Source organism: Narcine bancroftii, chromosome 10 (genome assembly GCF_036971445.1).
Source record: "Narcine bancroftii isolate sNarBan1 chromosome 10, sNarBan1.hap1, whole genome shotgun sequence".
Taxonomy (NCBI): Eukaryota; Metazoa; Chordata; class Chondrichthyes; order Torpediniformes; family Narcinidae; genus Narcine; species Narcine bancroftii.
Window position 1 is genome coordinate 6,526,660 of NC_091478.1, and position 20,364 is coordinate 6,547,023.

Genomic DNA, 20,364 nt, shown 5'->3' on the forward strand with positions numbered 1-20,364 from the left:
TACTAATCACAGAGCCTCATTGGAACACCTGGAAAGAAAAAGGTTGAGAACCACTGATTTTCATTCTCTGGCTGTCTCTTTTTCCTTCCTGCTTTCCAGTTGTAGCTCAATGTTCTAATGAATCTTCGCATGATGTGTCCAAAGAATTTTGATTGCTGTTTTCTGATTGTTTTATGTGATCTATGTTTTGTTTTCAAATAGAAACAAAGTGTTAAAATGCTCATTCAGTCTGTAGATATTAAGAGTTGATTTTTTTAAATCCAAATATACCTGCTAGGTCATTGATCTAAAATATTTCAAGAGTACTTTGAAAGAGTGGATTTCTGTCGTTGAGCATTCAAATAGAGTAGAAGGTAACTGAACACTTGTAAACAAAAACTTGAAGACCAGGAACAACTTTGTAATAGTGAGGTTCCACAAGCACAGCAACATCTCAGCTCTCATTTTCACCTCCTGTCAACCCATTCACTGCTCCTATGTTTGAGTGTTTCTTTAAACTGTTGCCCATGGTGCCAGTGTGACACTCGAACAAGGTGTCGTGAGAATCCTTAAAGTTGAGAAACTCGTTCCACTTAAAGTTTAACATCAATGTGAATAGGAATTACTTCAAGCTGACATTAAACTTGAAACTTTATCTATGGTGTCTTTAGATCGATAGGAATACATTCAAGAGATTGATCCCAGCAAGATAGTACCTGCTCTCAGTATGATTTTTTTTCCATATATTCCCAATTTTTAAAAATATTTTGTAAAATTAAACATAAAAGTGTTTACTTGCTGTTATTTTTAGCTTTATCTGGGAATAATGTGCAGTTCATGAAATGCTATGTCTGAAGAAAAATATAAAGTATGTCAAGCATTGAAATCAAGAAAGGGAAGAAATACATGAGTAGAGTATGAGAGCATCAAAATAAGTTGGAGCATGCAAACAGAGAAGGAACAAGTTCAGTTCAGTGACTACCTGCTACAAACCCAGTTGGGTTGAATTCATCCACTTCAAAGTCATGGTTATAATAAATGTCAAGATAAGAATAGGGATGATTCCTACAACAAGAAAATATATTAAGAGGTACATTGGCAGTGAGGACAGCTAAAACTGAGAAATAGAAAAAGGAATTAACCCAGGCATGTGGCATGGTCTTCTCCCAACATCTGTGGAGTAGTAGAATGCAGAAATGCAAAAATAAATGAGCTTGAACAAAAGCAAAATGGCTGTCAGGAATGATTTTAAATTTCTCATAAATTGGGATGAGCAGCTGCAAGTATGGAAGACTGGCCTGGAAATTACTGTCACAACAATATTGTGAGCTAAGCAAAGAATGTAAACAGAAGCACGACTGGATGTTTTGTGGGTGGGTCATATGTCACAAAATTGTTCAGGATTCTTCAGGCGCCACTGAAAACGCACATTAAACTGGATGGTCAGAAAGTAATTCACATTTTGTCATCGCTTGGGAAAAACAAGATTTTGCATCTCAGACCATGGTTGATTAAGCCCCTTACATGGGAGGTCCAAATTGGAGGTTTGCAGCTTACTTTCCTTTTGATGATGGGCATGGTTTTACTGGTTTGTAAGAAGACGGAAATCAAGCTCTCCAAAAATTTTCTTTGATGCACAATCTAATCCTTTCTTTTACTCACCCCTCTCACCTGCGGCCATTATCATCCATGTTGCCGATTATATCCCATTCCCAAGCATTGCTTTACTGACTATGGGCCCACAACTATCAATCTTGTATTTGCTGCTAAATATTTTTATCTTGATATGCCCTTGCCTTGGTGCCTCTGCTTCTCACTTCTTTCTCAATTCCAGTTTCAACCCTTCCTAAATGCCCACAGTACTTTTTCAGCCTTCAAGATCTGTGGTAAATCTGAATTTCTCTATTAGCAAAGCCACAATCAACCTCCACAGTGCTGTATGCATGTATTTTTGATTGCATTGTCAGTGTGCACAATAAAATGTTGCTGCAAATTTCCTCGTACAAATCTGGGATTGGCTTCATACACAGCAGTAGTTTAATATGCCCTCTTAGACACCAATGAATGGAAATTGTAGAATATATATCCTGGAGCCAATAAAGGAATAAAGTATAGTGAATTTAGTATTTAATAATGATCCAGTTGTTTTTAAACAACTTTATGGCCTATGAATATTTACCTTGTTAGAATTATGTAGCATACAAGAGGGAAAAATATAAAACTAACATGAGATACAAAATATTTACAGTAAACCAATTAAATGTACAAATGGGATAAATCACATCTAAGCAGGAGGAAATGTTCAGAAATAAACACTTATATAATTATGAACCTTGTTTTAATGGAAAAACCTCTGGCTGCAAAAAGAAATCACGAAAATCTGTAGACACATGGTTAAAGTAAAAACAGGAAATGCTGGAGAAACTCAGCAGGTTAAACTGTCCTTTATGTTGCAAAGGTAAAAATACACAACTGATGTTTCAGGCTTGAGCCCTTCATCAACTACACAGAAATTTTTATTTAAAAAAAAGAGGACAATTGAGGTCTCCTTAGGGTTCGCATAACTAGTGACCTATCATGGACACGCAACAACTCACTTGTCAAGAAGGCGCCACAGCGACTGCATTTCTTAAGAAGCAAAGCTACCGGCCACCATCATGTCAACCTTCTACAAGAGCTCTATCGAGGGGGTCCTCGTATATAAATGGATCGGAGGTCAATTCACAGGAGCAGAAGAGTGGCAGAGAAGATCACTGGAGTCTTTCTCCTCCCCTCCCCACCCCCCAAATAGCTGTGATCTACCCGGATCATTGAAAAGGCATGCAGAAACATTGAGGACCTCTTCCACCCTGCACACAGCATCTTTCAGCTGCTCCCATTGGGAAAGAGATACAGGAGGATCAGAGCCAGCCCCACCAGGCTGAGGAACAGCTTCTTTCCTTGGGCAGTGAGAATGCTCGAACACTAAAGGAACTGCTCACACTAACCATCTGGGATTCTCATATTCAGGAAACTCTATTTATTTATTTGTATGCATCAATACTTGACCTGCATATGTATTGTTTGTCTTATGTGTTTTATGTTTGGTTGCATGTTTTGCACCGAGGACCAGAAACACTTGTTTAGGGTTGTACTTGTGCAATCAAATGACAATAAAACTTGACTTAAATCCTAGGTCACATACTACTATGAGATAGTGAGGTCTTTCGAAAAGTGAAATATAGATTACAAGGGTATAAAGTCAGCATTTCATTTGCAAATAAGAAAAGGCTGAGCAGAAAGAATGATGACATGGATGACCTGAAACATTAACACTGTTCATCTTACAATAAATGCTGCCTGACCTGACCAACATTTTAGTTTTTGTTATTACTTCAGATTTCGAACATCCGCAGGTTTTTGATTTTCATTTACACTGAGGGGAAATAGAAATGAAAAGTGTTAATATAGGAGAGTGGAAAAGAGCAGGTGGAAACGAAAAGCTGGAAATCTGGACTCCTTTTCCAGAAATCATCAATAAACTTCTTGCTCTTGGTGTTGTTGTGAGTAAGACTCTTGATGTGGCATCACCCAACAAGTTTCTCAATCTCCATCCTGTAATTATGACTTATTTATTTCCAGTTATTCAATCCTTGAGATGTTTTGTGAGGAGTGTAATGCAATGTTCACCCCACAGCCTTGCAATCAACTGAAACGTAACATGAGCACATCAGTCGTCCTTTTCACCGACATTATAACACTCCTTAGCCAGATGACTGGCCTATGAAAAAGATCACAAAATATGTCATCAACTTATCTTAAAAATTAAAGGCTATAGCACATTTTCTTCATGGTCAGATAAGACTGATGAATGCTGATATGTGTTTGAATGTTGCGTTTCTCATCTGATGGATGTATTGCCTTTGTCCACATTCTGTAACATTCCACTTATCAGCAGAATTGAAGGTCCCACCTATAATGGAAGTGAGTGCCACAGTCTCCATCATAATCAATTTCAATACAGCATGTGGCAAAGGGTCATCCATCACAGAAACAGGCCATTAACATAGCCTGTCCATGCCGACCATCAGCAATTATCCCATTAACACTTGGTCCGTGGCTTTCTGTGCTTTGACAATCCAAGTGGATACTTAGCAAATGTGTGAGTATCTACATCATTAGTCTTTCAGGCAATGCATTGGAAACAGTGAAAAAATATTCCATATATTCACTCTAAGTATCTTTTTCCTTAAAATGAACCCATGTCCTCTACAAAGGAATAAAGCGTATGACTGTTGACCCCCTATGATGTTCCTCACAATTCTGGACACCTTTATCAGGTCCCTTATCAATCTGTTGCACTCCAAGAAATACAAGCCTCATAATCAGGAGATTATCCCAGACAACATCCTGTTGTGTTTCCTCTGGACGTTTTCTTGAAGAATCATGGTGGCAAAAACTGCACACAATATGCCAGATGTAGTCTCACCAAGTTTGAATAAAGTTATACCATAACTTTTATACTCTAAAATACTATGTTCTGGCTAATAAATATATGGCCTCATTTGCCATTGCTTCCACCTTCAGGGTTTTTGGATTTGTATACCTACATTCCTTTGTTCCTCAATATTCCCTCATGCCCTGCCATTCATTGCGTATATCGTACTCTTATTTGACTTCACAAAACGCTTTACTTCATGTGACCGAAGGCCTTTCCTGATTATCTTAATTAGCTGACCATTTATCTCCTTTGTCAGTTTGAGTCACCTTGTGCATAACTCCTGGCAAAAAATAAATAAAACCAATATCTTTGGAGTGAGATTATAAAGACCTCTACTTTCCATGTTGCTCTCAATCCTCTTTTTCATGTTCCCCATTTGCTGTTACTTTATGCTTCCTATAATATTGAGTACTGTTTCTTGCTGTTCTTGAAAACTGGGTCTTTCCTGTAGTTGTTGGCATTGGCACAGATGCACAAATTAACACTGAAGTTATTTTAGTAGGAGACTGAACCGAGTACACATCTGTCACACAGATGCTATTATTTCCAACCACAGAAATTTTACATTGCTCACAGATGGCCAGATAGATCTCTACCTTTTTGCTGGTTGTCTGTATCTGAGTTATTGCAACTAGATCTGTAGATGAACTCAAGTAGTCATATTATGGGTGCGACCCCAAGTTATTATAACCTTTTACACTGAATACAGACTTTTTTGTGAATGGTCATTCAGCTTGATATTAATGGGGACATCGTAACTAGCCTCAACGGGTCAGTTAAAGATGATAATATGCAATCATCGAGTTGTACATCACAGAAATTGGCCCTTCAGCTCATGTGATCCAAGGTGTCTTCCTGAGCTGGTCCATTTTTCCTCTATCTCTCTAAACCTTTCCTATCCTCTCCAAATGTATTTTAAACATAATTCTACCTCCATCTACCATTCCCTCCAGTAGCTCTTTCCAGAACCCACCACCTTTTGAAAACATCAGATCCAATTTAAGTCTTTCATCTTAAAACTGTGCCCTCTAGATTTTGACTCACCCAATTGTTACTGTCTGCCTCATCTATGCCCCTCATGATCCTCTGAATATGAATAAGATTTGAGGGATTATTCATGAGTTATGGACTATGCACATAGGAGTGTTAATGCAAACAAGGAACAGTCTTTATAAAACCTGTCATGATGTACATTATAAGCAATGATCCGTTTTGAAAAATTAAGCTTTGAAACAAACCACGCGGTCTACAAAGCACAGACTGCTGGCTCCCAGCAGTGGGGTGGGTGCAGTGTAGGGCACTCAAGAGTTGTGGTTTACAAATCTACATAACCCTCAGCCAAATATAAACTAATGGGGATGTGTTGATTGCCTTCTTCCAGATAAACTAGTTTAGATCGATTGCCTTTGTACAGCACTTTGGTCAATGCAAGTTGAAAAAAAATGCTTTATAAATAAAGAACTTGAACTTAAGTTACACCATTGTAAATGAGAGGAAACCAAACCATACCTAATGTTGTCATTTAGCACATCAAATGTGGTCAAAGCAGCTTTTGCTACTTTGCATCCAGACACTCCCCAATCCTCCCCGTTCCAAGGGCTCCACACAGCGTCGTGTCAGTCGACTCACCTGCTTTCCATCCCGAGGACACATAACAATATGGGGCTATGGCTGCGCAGCATCCAAAATGGACTGACATGATGCAGGGGGGGAAGGGAGGGACTGCTCTGAGGGTCCATACACGGTGGGATCTGCCTGCTCTCTACCCCCTCTCCACGCCCTGAAAACCACAGCACATTTGGGATCTGTCTGCTCCCCCACTCTCCCCATCCAAAAGGCCCTGATAATCTGGAAGTCCGACTGCTCACCTGCTCTCCCAGTCCCAAGAATCCTGATGCTACGTGGAGCTTTCACCACTTGCCAACTCTCCTCATCCCGAGAATCCTGGTGCCAAACAGAGTCCAGCCACTTCCATACTCTCCTTGACCTAAGGACCCTACCACCATGCGGGGTTCACTTGTTCCCCTGCTCTTCCCATCCCTAGGGCCCAAACATGGGACTCCAGCTCCACTCCTGCTCTCCATGTCCCAAGGACCCTCACACCATGCATGGTTCAGCCACTCTCCCACACTCCTTGTCCCAATACCACCTAGTGTCCAGCTGCTCCCCTGTGACTGATCCTCCCACATCTTCTGCCAGCTACAACTTAATCTCACCACCAATCACATCTTCCCTTCCCTTCTGTCCGTCTGTTGCTGAGATTATCTCTCCATTCATACTCTCTCCCAACTCAATCCCACCTAGCCCCATTCAGTCACTGGTGGCAAAGCCATCTATCACCCACTACTCCCTTCCTCAGCTTTAATGCCACCTATCTTCCCTCTCCTTCCTCAGTCCTGAAGCAGGATTTCAACCTGAAAGTCAACTGTTCATTTTCCTCCATGACTCCTGCTAGACTTGATGAATTCCTCCAAATTGTTTGCTCTAGATTTCAGCATCTGCAGAGAAAATATGTCTTCACAGGTATATTTTCTCTGCCTATCAATAATTGGCATATATGTGTACCCAGAGAATCAGCCATCACACCTCATTAATTCTCTCTCTTCAGAAGCTTACATACCATCCATGTGATTTCCTTTGTCCCAGGCTTGTCGCTTACAATATGTTCCCATTGTATATATAATTCAAGCAAACCATTTGTCAGATTAAAATATTGAAGTGAATAGTGTCATTGTGTAGCTATTAAATTTGCATTGAATCACCTGCTCTAATCTTTGTTCTTAAAACTATAAAAATGATCTACTCTAAATATGGACGTTCTACCAAGTGAGTCTCCAAGAGAATTCTTACTCATCAAGATGAATAGAGACCTTTTGCACCTCTCAGCTTCAGTGACTCAGTTTCACTGTCAGAACAAAATCACCCTTCAGCCACTTTCACTCATGAGAAGATAGTCCCAGTCAATCAAGTCTCTTCCTTAAAACTCAAGTCCTCCTGTCCCAACAATGTTCTTGTGAATTTTTTCGGCATTCTCTTTACTGACATCCTTCCTAAGGTATGGTGACCAGAACTGCATCTAATATTACAGGTAGAGTCATACCAATGTCCTATACAGCTGTAATATATTGCCCCAACCATTGTCCTCAATGGCGCCTCCTTTGAAGATAAGCATGCTGTAAACCTTCACTACATTTTCTATCTATGTTGCTACTTTCAGATGAATCTAATAAGAGGAAAATGATTAGAGACCTTTTGCCATGAGAATCAGAAGACCATTTGGTCCATCTGTTACTTTGCCAAAGCTACTGGATTCATTCCATTCTCTAGTTCCTTTTCTGTAACATTGATTTTTTTTTCAATTCTCTTTTTTTCCTCCCAGTTTTTCCATTGTTATATAATTCTTTTTCAATGAATCATATTGGATCAACTTCCATCAATTTTCAGACAGTGCATTTCAAATTACAAATAATGCTCCCTCTGGGATTTTTGCCAATTATTAAGGTCCTCTGGTTCCTTTATTGTATTCTCGTTGGTAATATTTTTGCTTGTATATCCTTTCAAAACTATTCCTGATTTTGAACATCCCCGTCAAATAATTTCTGAGCCATATCTGGCTTGTAAAGTCAGAGAAATTTATCCTATAGAAAGGAGGCCACTTGAGCAATCAAGTTCATGTCTGTCAAGAAGAGCGAGAGAATTAATCTAATTTACCAGCTCTGTGTCCATGGCCTTGTAGATTACAGTTTTTCTTGACAAATTTTAAGAATAAATGAGGGTTTGTCAGATTCACCAAATGTTGAGTGGTTAAAATTACAGATAGAATTTTATGGTATTACTATGAATATTGTTTTTGAGAGCTAATTTGAATTTGTTTATGAATGCAGTGGCTTTTATTTCCTGATTTATAATTCACTATGATCATGTAATTACTGGTAGTTTAGCAAGTCTCAAATTTCACCAGATTTCCATGCTATTCATTTGGGCAAAAAATGATCATAGATTGATAAATTACTTTGGAAAAGTGTTTGATTAATATGAGTCGTTTCTGGATAAACAATCCTAAAATGTAACTATTGCATATGAAAAAGAAGAGTGATTTTTCAGGCATTGTTTGTTTCTGCATTTATTAACTGATGACAAAAACTACTTCAACAAATCATTGAATTGTATGCAGTTATAACAGGTAGTAGATAAATATTAACATTAAAATAATTTTTACAAGGAAATAAAATTGAAAATGGACATGCAACAGCCTGAAATAAGTTGTTAATCAATCGTTTCCTGAAAGTTTGGCTCAAGCTTTTGCTTTCCCTGAAGATTTCTGTCATTGATAGCTGGCTGTCAACGGAGGGAGAAAAGAAACAACTGATTAGCATCAATTTTACTGGTCCTTTTATGAAAGTGATATACGGTGCTCTTCATAATGTTTGGGATAGATACTTTTTTAATCTTTATTTGCCCCTGTGCTCTATAGTTTTAACTTCGTAATCAAATAATCCACATGTGATTCAAATGCACATTCCAGATTTTATTCAAGGTTATTTGTATATATGTTTTGGTTTGGCCATGCAGGTAAAAGAGAACTAGACTTGCTTCTAAGCTTTTCATCACCTTTGCCGTTTTTAGTTGCCACTTTTCAACATGGGTTGTGCTAAAGTCAAAGAAGCCAAAATGAGGCTGAAAAACAAGAATAAAACAGTGAGAGACATCACCCAAACCTGAGGATTACTAAATTCAACAGTTTGGAACATCATTAGGAATATTAAATATAGTATGCTGGTGAGCTCAGTCATCACAAAGGGAACAGTATTCCAAGGAAGATCTCTTCCGCTCCACTGCTGATGAGAGAAGAATTCTCATCGTAATGAAGAAAAATCCGCAAAAGTATGTCCAACAGATCAGAAAGACTCTTCAGGAGGCAGGATATGTCAATGACCACTGTCCACTGAAGACTTCATGAACAGAAATATAGAAGCTACACTGCAAGATGCAAACCATTGGTTAGCCATAGAAAGCATGGCCAGGTTACAGTTTGCCAAGAAGTATTTAAAAGAGCCTGCAGAACTCTGGAAAAAAAGTTCTTGTGGGCAGATGAAACTGGATTAACCAGTATCTGAATGATGGCAAGAGCAACGTGTGGAAGCATGAAGGAGCAGCCCAAGATCCAAACCATACGACCTTTGCCATGGTTTGGACCTTGCAGTGTAGCCACTGTATTCCTGTTCATGAACTCTTCGGTGGACAGTAGTCATTGACATTTCTACATCTGTCGCCTGAAGAATATTTCTGATCTGTCGGATACTTTTGGGGATTTTTCTACATTATGATGAGAATTTTGTCCTCAGCAGTGGAGTCTTCCTTGGAATCCCGGTCCCTTCATGATTACTGAGCTCAATAGTACTCTCCTTCTTCTTAAATAGTTCCAAACTCTTGATTTTGGTAATCCTGAGGTTTGGGTGATGCCTCTTAGTGTTTTATTGTTTTTCAGCCTCGTAATGGCTTCTTTGACTTCCGTTGACACATGTTGAAAAATGGCAACTCCAGACTCCAAAGGTGATCAAAAGCTAAGAAGCAAGCCTAGCTCTCTTATACCTGCACCAATGAAGCAATTAAACATACTTGAGTCCTCACAAATATCTGTGACTCCAAATGTCCAAAATATTATGGTGCCCTGAAATGAGGGCACCATATATATATATATATATATTATATATATATATATATGTATGTGTGTGTTATATATACCAAAATGTGTCCAAGTAACCTTGAATAAAATCTGCAATGTGGACTTTAATTACATGTGAATTGTTTGATTGCAAATTTAAAACTGGAGTACAGGGGTAAATAAAGGAAAAAAGTGTCCTTGCCCAAACATTATGGAGGGCCCTGTAAATCCAAATCACAGGTGACTTTCATGGTTGATAAAATACAATCCTATATTAGCAAGCCGTTTTCATCCCATATCCCACAGACTTGTAGTCTGTTGGTTAATTAATCACTAAATTTCCCCGTGTAGGTGATTGTTACAATCTTGGGGAGGAGTACAGGGAAGTTGTTGGAAATATGGGGATAATAAAGTGAGAATATTTGGCACTGATTTGGTGGACCAAAGGGCCTGTTATTATTCTACGGAAACATACCATGGAAACAAAAATAAATCTGCATTTTATAATTAGTGATATTTACTATAATAACATGAGGACTGTTCATCTTCTTGTATAAATATTGAAATCCAGGTATCTCAACTTCAGCTACAACATCTTCATCATTGATCATCTGAAATAGAAAAATATATTAACTAATTTATATCAATAACATTTTCAGAGGTGTAAATAAAGACCCCAATTGAAAACTGCAAATTCTGAGATTGATCACGCTCTATGGGACTGCACCCTGGTTAGTCCCCGTGCTTTTGGTGATGGAGGAGGGAAAACAATCAGCAAGATATAAAGGTTCTAAATTTTACTCTGGAAAAGGAATAATACTGAACAAGTTCCCAGCTTCAAAGAAACTTCAAAATATACTGTACCTGGGAAGTATTCATCTCATATCAAAATGAAATCTTCAAGAAAGCTCTGCAGGGTATTTGCCTCATTGCTTAGCATACGCAATGGTGTGCAAAAATGTCTGAAACATTGATCTATATAACAGTTAAGTAATTTAGTTATGCATCAAGTAATTCTGTCAAAAGCTTGAGATTTTTCTGTGGCATGAAAAGATGCTCTCTAAATGTACATCGACATGGATGCTGCAGAACCTGGTGTGTTCCTTCAGCACTTTTGTGTATTGCTCTAGTTCCCCAGCATCTGCAAACTTATCCTTCATCCCGATAAATGCACAATCTATTTTTAAAAAATATAATTGGAATTGGCACAAGAATTTAAATTTGATTTCTTTTGAAACAGTCATCCACGTGCACAGTTTTGAATAAACCTCCCATCCTTTTCGACAAGGTTCATGTTCCAGTCTTCCCTTCTCAACATGTTTACTTAATTTAAGATTTTGCATCATGCAGCAAGGGGTACAAACCTCGAACCTTCATGGCATTATTTCATAATCTGAGTAATTAGGCATGGCGATCAACTCAAATATCCAATACTTTTTGGAGTAAAGCACGCAAGACTACAAGCATTATGGTTGAAGTAAAAACACAATGCTGGAGAAACTTAGCAGTCAGTGTACATTATGTAGCAAAGATAAAGATACTTCAAGGTACGAGCAAAAAGGAGAAACATCAAAATTTTGTTCAGGTCCTTGCCTACATTTTGCTCGGCCTTGATGCAGGGCTCAAGCCCGAAACGTTGGTTCTGCATCTTTATCTTTGCTATATAAAGTACACTGTTTGACCTCCTGAATTTCTCCATTGTGTTTTTATATTAATCCAATCACAACCAAAAATATGCTAATTTAATTAACAACCACTAATCTGCAGGATATCAGCTAATTATTTGCTCAAATGCCTGACATTTTTCCTTGTTTCAGCCACTGTATAAAAAATGAAATGATAGATAAGAAACACATTGCTGTAATAATAGTATTCATTGTACCTATAAAATAAAAGTTGATCTATGATCTAGGAATTGTAGAAAGAATAACTGCTTCCATTTCCCATGTTCAAGCTGAGAAACAGAAGCTTAAGCATCAACTGCTTCAAGAAGCTTTACAAAATCAGTACTTCAGGGTGGCCTTAACTCTGCCTATCCCAGTGATTCTCCACCTTCCCTTCCCACTCACACACCACTTTAAGTCATCCCTAGGTCATCGGTGCTCTATGACTAGTAAGGGATGGCTTAAGGTGGGACGTGAGTGGGAAGGGAAGGTGGAGAATCACTGTTCTCGACCCAATTGTTACTGAAATAGCTTGCTTGAGAAAAATTGCCATTGGCCCATTTCATTTGGAGGTATGAAACCATGCACATAATGAGACAATGAAGTACAATTAAAACAATGGTTTTCAACCTTTTTCTTTCTACCCACATACCACCTTAAGCAATCACAGAGCACCTATGGCGAATGGAATACTTAAAGTGGTATGTGAGTCGAAAGGTTGAGAATCACTGAATGCTCTAACCTTATCCTCTTTTTTTTGCATGTAGGCACCTGACTGAAAGCCTATAAGAATAAAAATCTCATGCCCTCTTGGACATTCATCAACAGGAAGGGTTCACTCCATATACTTGAAGATTAGGTGCTGACTAGTTTTGATTGGATGTTGTTACAAGCCTAAAAACTGGTTTTCAACCTTGCTGTCGTTTGTTTTGTGCAAGAATTCTACACAGCCCTGTTAGTCCATGATGTGGTGCACTTTCCCTTCGAAGTACAGGACAATTGGAAGGATAAACAGAGGAATCGCAGAGCTTGATAATGTGTTAATGAAAGATGTGTTGGAGTTAGGATATCAGCAATGTTAAGCAGATCCAGGTTGTGATTGGTAAAGATGATGGATGAATTAATGATGTGAATGTGAGGCATTGAATTGGTCTGAAGTAATGATGTGACACTTGATGATTCATTCAACAACTTTGGATACCTGTGTGAGATCATTAAACATTTTGCAGCAGAGATTCTATGCATTGGGTTCAAGGCTTTGCAATAATCATCAGAGCTCTACTTTCTCCCTTCTGCAGTGTTTGCGTAGAGGGTTTCTTGGTTCATTGAAAACACAAGCTTGTTTCTGTTGCAACCCTTTCAGGTAAATAATCTTTTATCTGAAACCCTTGGTACCAGTCGCTTTTCGGAATTCGGAACTTTTTGGATAATAATAATGGCAGTACGTTAAGTCATTGTGCTCATTTCAGATTTGTGCAAAACAGACACACTCCAGCAAGAAGGGTCTCTGGATTGGGGGGGGGGGTATGGCAGCACTGGATGGGGGTGGGTGGTGGTAGTGCTGAATTAGGGGGTTTGCAGCCATGCTGGATGGGGTTGGGGGATAGTGGGGGATAGTGGGGGATATACCATAAAATTACATGTACTTTTTATTTTTAAGTAAACAGTAAAACTTCAAACATAAATTGGCTGAAACTAACTAAAACACCTGAAAACATTGTGACCATCATCTTCAGGTTGGAATATTTTTAAAGACTTCTTGCAATGTCCTGCAATAACTGTACTTTCTGTGCTATCGATAATGATGGACGCTTCCTTTTCTGCTTCTTTCTGTTACCCATAGAGGACTCTGCAGCTCTTTTTGACATTTTCACACTCTTCAAAGTCCATGAGCAGTAGAGGCACGTCTGACTGGTAGGAAGGAGCTCTGAGACATGGGGCTGGACGGGGGGTGGGTCACGTCGGGTCATGTTTGGCGCCAAATGTGAGGTTTGGTGTGCAAACCGCATCCATGAAAAAAAAATGTTTGGTTTTCAGAGGTTTCGGTTTTCAGAATTTTGGATAAAAGATTATGTACCTGTACAATGTTTAAAAACTGGATTCCACTTGTTCCTGTACATTATATCATTCTTCAATGTGTCCTTGGCCAGAACAATCCTGGAAGGCCTGTTAGTAGCCACAAAATGTTGCAAGTGCCCTAAGTAATGCTGATTAAATTTAAGTGATGCTATCAACTCATTCACTGCTGAGGCAGTCAACCAATGAAGAGTGACAGTACAGGACTGAACACAGCTGGTCACACAGGAAGTAAAAGGCAGTCAACGTTTCAGGCCTGCGCCCTACTTCAGGACTGCTGAAGATCAGCCAGATGCCTGAATAAAAAGGTGCGGGAAGGGGGATGAGCATCAGCTAACAAGCAAGAGATAATCGATGGGTGCAGGTGGATAGAGGAAAAAGAACCAATGGAGGGAAGAAAGGCTAAGAAAGGTAAGTCTCTCATGGGAGAAGGGTGTGGGCAAAAAGAAAGACTGGGTGGGGGTTAACAGAAATTGCAAAAGCCAATATTGATGCCAACTGACTGGAAATTGGCAAGATAGAAAGTGAGGTGTTGTTTCTCCAATTTGTGGGTGGCCTCAACCTGATCATGGACAGACATGTCTGTGGCAATGGGGTGTGGAATTGAAGTGATTGGCCACTGGATGGTCCTTACTGTTGCAATAGATAGAGCGAAGGTACTTTACGGAATGGTTTCCCAGTCTCCACGATAAATGGAGAGCACATCGGGAACACCGGATGCAGTCAATAACCACACAGATTCATAGCTGATGCTTCACTTGGAAGGACAGTTTTTGGTTTTTGTACATCATTTATTGTGAATGATGTTTCATTTTTGGGGGGAAAATAATTCTGCCTGATTATGGAAACATAAATGAGAAACAGCCTAAGGTTGTCAAGCTGCCTGCATTGAAAAATTAACAGGATTGGACCCGTTATACTTGGTGATCTGCATATCTACTGAACCATTCAGTATAGCCAGCTTGTAATAAAACAAGAAATTAGGACACAACAAAAGACTGAATAAGGATTTAACTAAGAATGAGATTTAATGCCTGACTAAGTGTTAAATGCATAATATTAACACTACATCCTTTTCAATCTACATCCATAGCATACATTCTAGAGTCCAGCCATTTGCAATAGAGTACCACAACATATTTGGGTGGGCACAATGCATTTAAAGGGGGGGTGGGGGGGTGTACAGACTGAAATCCTAAATGGTTTTCTTATGTTCTTGGTAGGAGAGAAGAAAGAAAATAACCAATTAAACTTGATTGCCTCACAAGGAAAGTGGCCTATAAACTTTGAACAGAGGCCTAAGAGGGCCATAGACAATAAAAGATTGAGAATGGTTGAATGAGACAACATGAGTAATTAAGATGAGCAGAAAAACACAATAAATGTTTTAGAAATGAATATTCAAGGACTTGTTCTGTAAAATGGAAATAATAAAAATTCTTAAACATCATGATCGTTTTGTGCTTTCCTCACTTAAAATTACTAAGCTAAAAGTAACATTCTTTTCAAAATGTTTTGTTTCTTCTCAATTTTTTTTTTGTTTTACAATCTTTGGTAAATTAATGGTATTTGTTTAAAGTCCAAGTGAGTTCATTATTTTTCAGCTTTTTTTGCCAACATTTTCTTTCCTTTACTCATCAATGTTTATACATCAAAAATATTTTTTCCTTTCCTTTTATTTTCCACAGTAGATTTTAGCTGCTTAAAATAATGTGACCTTATCAAAGAACACACACACACACACACACACACACACACACACACATACACACACAATTAAGTCTTCTTCAAAATACCTTGAAGTATTCCTCTCTTCTCAGTGTCGATGTGAATCTTTCTCCGTGACAAAAGAAACCACCCAAAATGGCGCCTTTGGTATTTATTTTGTGTGCTTGTTTTTTTTCCACTATTTATAATTTTTCAGCCACATATAATGCTGATGATGTTCATACAATCTGGGTATTGGGAGTCCCTTATTCTTGATGTCAGTTCCTAACGCTCCATGTATAACTGGCTTTCCTCACTGGACTCCAAGCCTTGCCACTCCCAAATACCAATCCATTGGAATTACCAACGTTGGCCACTAAAAGAAAAGTCTGGACAAGTATTTGTTTTTTCATCTCATCCTTAATTATCTCATTTTGTTAGCGTCCTATGTTTGATATCTGCTGGGAACAAGCTCAATATAATTTGATCTTTGGACATCTGTTTAATTATGCAAAAAAAACCACATCGACTAGTTTTTAATTACTTCCCTATTTCTCAATATATTAATCTAGCTGATAGACAAAATCAACCAAGCTGAGGTATTAAGCCATGATTATTTGGTACCCAGGTCTTTAAGAACACAACCATTTTAGGAATGGATAAAAACATTTAAAACACCTTAATAAAATGGGCAACAAATTATATTAGAAATGATATGAGGAAAACAAAATTTGAAACACTTGGCCTCAGTTCCTGACCAAGAAGAAGTTTATAACACTCTGCCAAAATAGAGGTAAAGACCCTGACGTTGAAATTCCATGATGGTTCCAGGCTGTCACTGAAATTCCAGGTTAACCATTCCAATTTCTGCCATTTTCTTAGAATTTAATTGTGAACAGTTAGAGCAAGAGGCAGGTTGCAGTTTTCTAATTTGCTTCCATTTAGTGTTGGTGATCCTGGTGTAGATTGAGAAAATATTAGTCAGGAGCATTGTATTTAATTGTGATTTTACTCTGGTGAATACTAAGATGTCAGACAAGGATTGGCACAAGCTCAGTTGAAATTATCTCCTCTGGTTCACTGACCAGAAAACACATTCGGAGAAAGATGTGCAACCTCTGCTGAAGGGTGATTGAACTGAAATGTTACCTTTTTTTTCTCTTCACCAATACTGCCTGACATGCTGAGTATTTCCAGCACTTTCTGATTTCAATTCACTCCCGATGGTTGCAAACAGTGGGAATTTGAGTGAAGCAGTGCAACTTGGAACTTGGGAACGATGATTCAACATTTTAGAGCCTTTGACAGAGGAAGTTAGATGATTTTTTATGATTGTCAGTAATATAACAAATAATGAAAAAAATGGTCTTACCTCAACATGAGCATCCATACCTACTGCATTCCGTTTACCTCCAGGCAGCCAACCATGTGACCAATGCTGAGATTGACAACTTTGGGCAACAAACACCATGGCAATCAGAAAATTCATGAAAGTTATTTTGAAAATTTCCATTGCAAATCAGAAGAAAAGGCTTCAGAAGATAGTAGAAATACCTCTATAAAAGGATAAATACATATAAATTAGTCCTAAATGAAATATAAATAGCAAATTGATTGCATTTGAGTGCTAATAAAGTAAAAAGAAAACAAGCTGTGACTACTGATTACTGAGCGAGAGGCTTCAGTTCTTATTCTTTTCATCTGAAAACAGTTCTGTTTGATGCACTTACATATATAGCATTCTTCATTACATCAAGAGTCACAAACAATGCAATTTAATTATTTTTCAAAACAGGTGGATAATCCGTTAAGATATAAATGCATCTGCTTTTAGACTAGTCCCTTGGAGCACAGAAGTGCACTTTAAAACAATAGTTGCATTTAAAGCTTATAAATTAATATATTACCTGGCTAGAGTAGTGAATGGAATTTTATTCAACCTGCAAACCAGTTGATGGCATTATTCTCAAAAAATATTGATTCTTGTTGTAGAACAACAGCAATACACAAAACACTCTAACCTCAGGCTTCTTACACTTTGGCAATCTGTTTATTCCATATTTACTATGCTTTTCAAATATATAGTTTACACCAGTAGTTCTCAAGTAACCCCAATGCCATCGGTGCTCTGTGATAGTTAGGGATTGCTTAAGGTGGCACGTGAGAGGAAAGGGAAGGTTGAGAATCACTGCTCTAGACCCCATTGTTACTGAAATATTTTGCTTGAGAAAAATTGCCATTGGTCCATTTCCTTTGGAGTTATGAAACCATGCACATAATGAGTCAATGAGGGATGATTAAAACTGGTTTTCAACCTTTTTCTTTCCACTCACATACCACCTTAAGCAATCCTTTACTAATCAGAGCACCTATATCATAGGGAATACTTAAAGTGGCATGTGAGTCAAAAAAGGTTGAGAACCACTGGTTTAGACTTTCTAAATAAAATGTAAATTCCCTATCTTGGGGCCTACATTTGGATATATTAGCCCGTTGTGGTCATTCACAAACTCGCCATACTCTCTTCTCATCAAAATATAGTGTTCAGATTTTGTTCAATGGACACACTTTCACCTGCCAAAGACACAAAAGGGCTGAGAAACTCAGCAAGTCTCGCATTCATCTGACTTTCTCTAACACTTTTGTGTAGGCACTGGACCCCAGCTTCTCCAGATTTTCATGTTTAACTTCACCTGTCAATGCATGTGGATTCAAGCTCCGTTCCACATAATGAGTACATAACGTAGACAATGAGTGGAATGATGAGCAAGCAATGCACTACTGGACATGCACGCAAAAGAAACAAATAGACCAGAAGATAAAGGGTTCAAGGAGAAGCCTGGGGAACTTAAGATGCGACACCATTCTAGAGAAATTGGGTTGGAGAATTCTTGGTGGTGGATAAACTTTGCAATCAAGTTTTGGCTGTAAAAACACAAAAATGCTAAAGGTTAAAAAAAAAACACAGTATACGGTATGTATTTACTCTTAAGGTGTGAGCAAAAAGGCAAGGGGCTGATATTAAAAAAGGCTGGTGAAAAGGGAAGAATGAGAGGGGATTCTTAAGATTTAAGCTTTCTTTAACATCATACAATAAATACAAAAAAATTTGTCAAGTTTTGCTTTCCATAAAGACACACAAAGATGTGCCACTAGTCTAACTTGGCACTTGCCCCAATAAGGGAAAGAGAAGCAGAAGCGAGTCCCCTCAGACACAGTGAGTGCTTGTGGATTTTCCTCCTCTGCTCCTGCAATCTCTGCAGCCGCACGGCCTCCTGTCCACTCCATCAGTGAACCCAAGTACCCAGATCCAAACTGCTGATACGATCAGGAAGCTGTCCGTGCCTGAGGCTTTACTTGTGAATCCTGGACCCAATATCTGGTTTCCAACAGCCCACAGCCTATCTGAGTTCTTCAGCTGCTAATCCCCTCACTGGTCCACTGCTATAATTACCTTTGCTGTAGGGTTATCTCCCACAGTTCTCAGCAGGTGGAGGGGGGTGAGTGGAGAACGTTATTCTTCCATTCTGGTGCTGTGCGCCGATCCGCTGATCACCCTGAGCCCACAGCCCTCGTGGTTCACTGCCAAGCATGGATGCCACTATCTTCCCAGTGTAAACTCCTGGATTTCATCTTCCGGTAAGGATAAGTGGAAGAGTGGGGGAAAACACTGCATCTACCAACCTGATATTTTTCAGCCTTTGAGAATTAATATCAAATCCAAGGACTTCAACTCATAACCACCAGGCCTAATCTGCTGAACGTTGCAGGAATTGGTGCTGTGCCTGTAACTGGTTACAAAATATATTAATGATTGGAAAAGGGGGTCAAATGTAGAGTATCTAAATTTGCTGATGTCACTGAATTGAATGGAAAAGCAAAGTGTGCAGAGGCCATGGAGAGTTCACAGAGAGATAAAGATAAATGGGTGAAGATCCAAAAGTTATATTGGTAAATGTGAGGTCATCCACTTTGGAAGGAAAAATAGACTATTACTTAAATAATGAAAGATTGTTGCATGCTGTGATGCGGAGGGAGGAAGGAGTGCTTGTGTATGATTCGCTAAAGGTTAGTTTGTAGGTGGAACAACTTAGCAAGAATGTGGTAGAATGTTGGCCTTCCTTGTTCGAGGGATTGAATTTAAGAGCAGGAAGGAGCTGCTGCAACTCTACTGAGTGCTGGTGAGGTAGAACCTGGAGCTCTGCATGCAGTTCTGGTATCCCGGCTTTGGAAAGGGTGATGCAGATTCACCAGGTTGATTCTGGAGATGGGGGGGGGAGGGGGTTGGAGGTTTAGCCTATAAGGAGAGTCTGAGTCACTGGGATTCAGAAGAATGAAAAGATAGATAAGGTGGAGGCTTGAAAGTTGTTTTCACTGGTAGGTGAGACCAGAACTAAGAACATAGCCTCAAATTTCAGGGGAGTAATATTAGGATGGAGATGAGGGAGAACTATTTTTCACAAGACATTGTGAAACTCTGAACATAACGAGTCAATTAAGTATGATTAAAACATACCCAGAGAAGAAATGAAGAACATCTCTTTGGATATATTTACAGGTAGATTTTTGCAAAGTTACGAGGAAAATGCAGTGAGGTGAAGCTGAGTTCACAGCCATGATCGTACTAGATAGCAGTGCAGGTTTGATGGGTTGTATGGATGACTCCTGCTCTTGTTTCTTATGCTTCAATTTACACCTCCTTTCAAAACAATATTTAATTATTTGCTTGTTCTTTAAATTGTGCCTTGGACATAGAGGCATTTACAAATCAGATTTTCACCCGGTTTTACCTT

General features: G+C 38.8%; 1 protein-coding gene and 1 long non-coding RNA gene across 5 annotated transcripts; one reads left to right on the forward strand and one right to left on the reverse strand.

Moving 5' to 3' along the window:
* Window positions 1-8,577: 8,577 nt before the first annotated feature.
* Window positions 8,578-19,727, reverse strand: gnrh3 (gonadotropin-releasing hormone 3). Of its 4 annotated transcripts, none has more exons than XM_069899672.1 (5): window positions 19,256-19,727; window positions 17,479-17,511; window positions 16,944-17,127; window positions 10,646-10,735; window positions 8,578-8,797 (listed from the first exon to the last, which is right to left on the reverse strand). In XM_069899672.1, the coding sequence occupies exons 3-5, from the start codon at window positions 17,082-17,084 to the stop codon at window positions 8,726-8,728; spliced, it is 303 nt and encodes a 100-aa protein (XP_069755773.1). In that variant the 5' UTR covers window positions 17,085-17,127; window positions 17,479-17,511; window positions 19,256-19,727; the 3' UTR covers window positions 8,578-8,725. The 4 variants fall into 4 exon arrangements, with proteins under 4 accessions (XP_069755773.1, XP_069755772.1, XP_069755774.1 ...); XM_069899671.1 differs by having other exon boundaries at window positions 19,026-19,727; XM_069899673.1 differs by lacking the exon at window positions 17,479-17,511.
* LOC138744106 (uncharacterized) lies at window positions 13,710-15,314 on the forward strand. Its single transcript, XR_011345290.1, has 2 exons — window positions 13,710-14,275; window positions 15,088-15,314. It is a non-coding gene; the product is annotated as an uncharacterized lncRNA (long non-coding RNA).
* Window positions 19,728-20,364: the final 637 nt, after the last annotated feature.

Bases quoted from the DNA above. Each gene is read 5' to 3' on its own strand.
- gnrh3 (XM_069899673.1), bottom strand. From the start codon at position 17,084: ATGGAAATTTTCAAAATAACTTTCATGAATTTTCTGATTGCCATGGTG. The intron at 10,736-16,943 runs GTAAGACCATTT...TTTCTATTTCAG, and splicing joins GTATGGATGCTCATGTTGAG to ATGATCAATGATGAAGATGT. The intron at 8,798-10,645 runs GTAAATATCACT...CTCCGTTGACAG, and splicing joins ACAGTCCTCATGTTATTATA to CCAGCTATCAATGACAGAAA.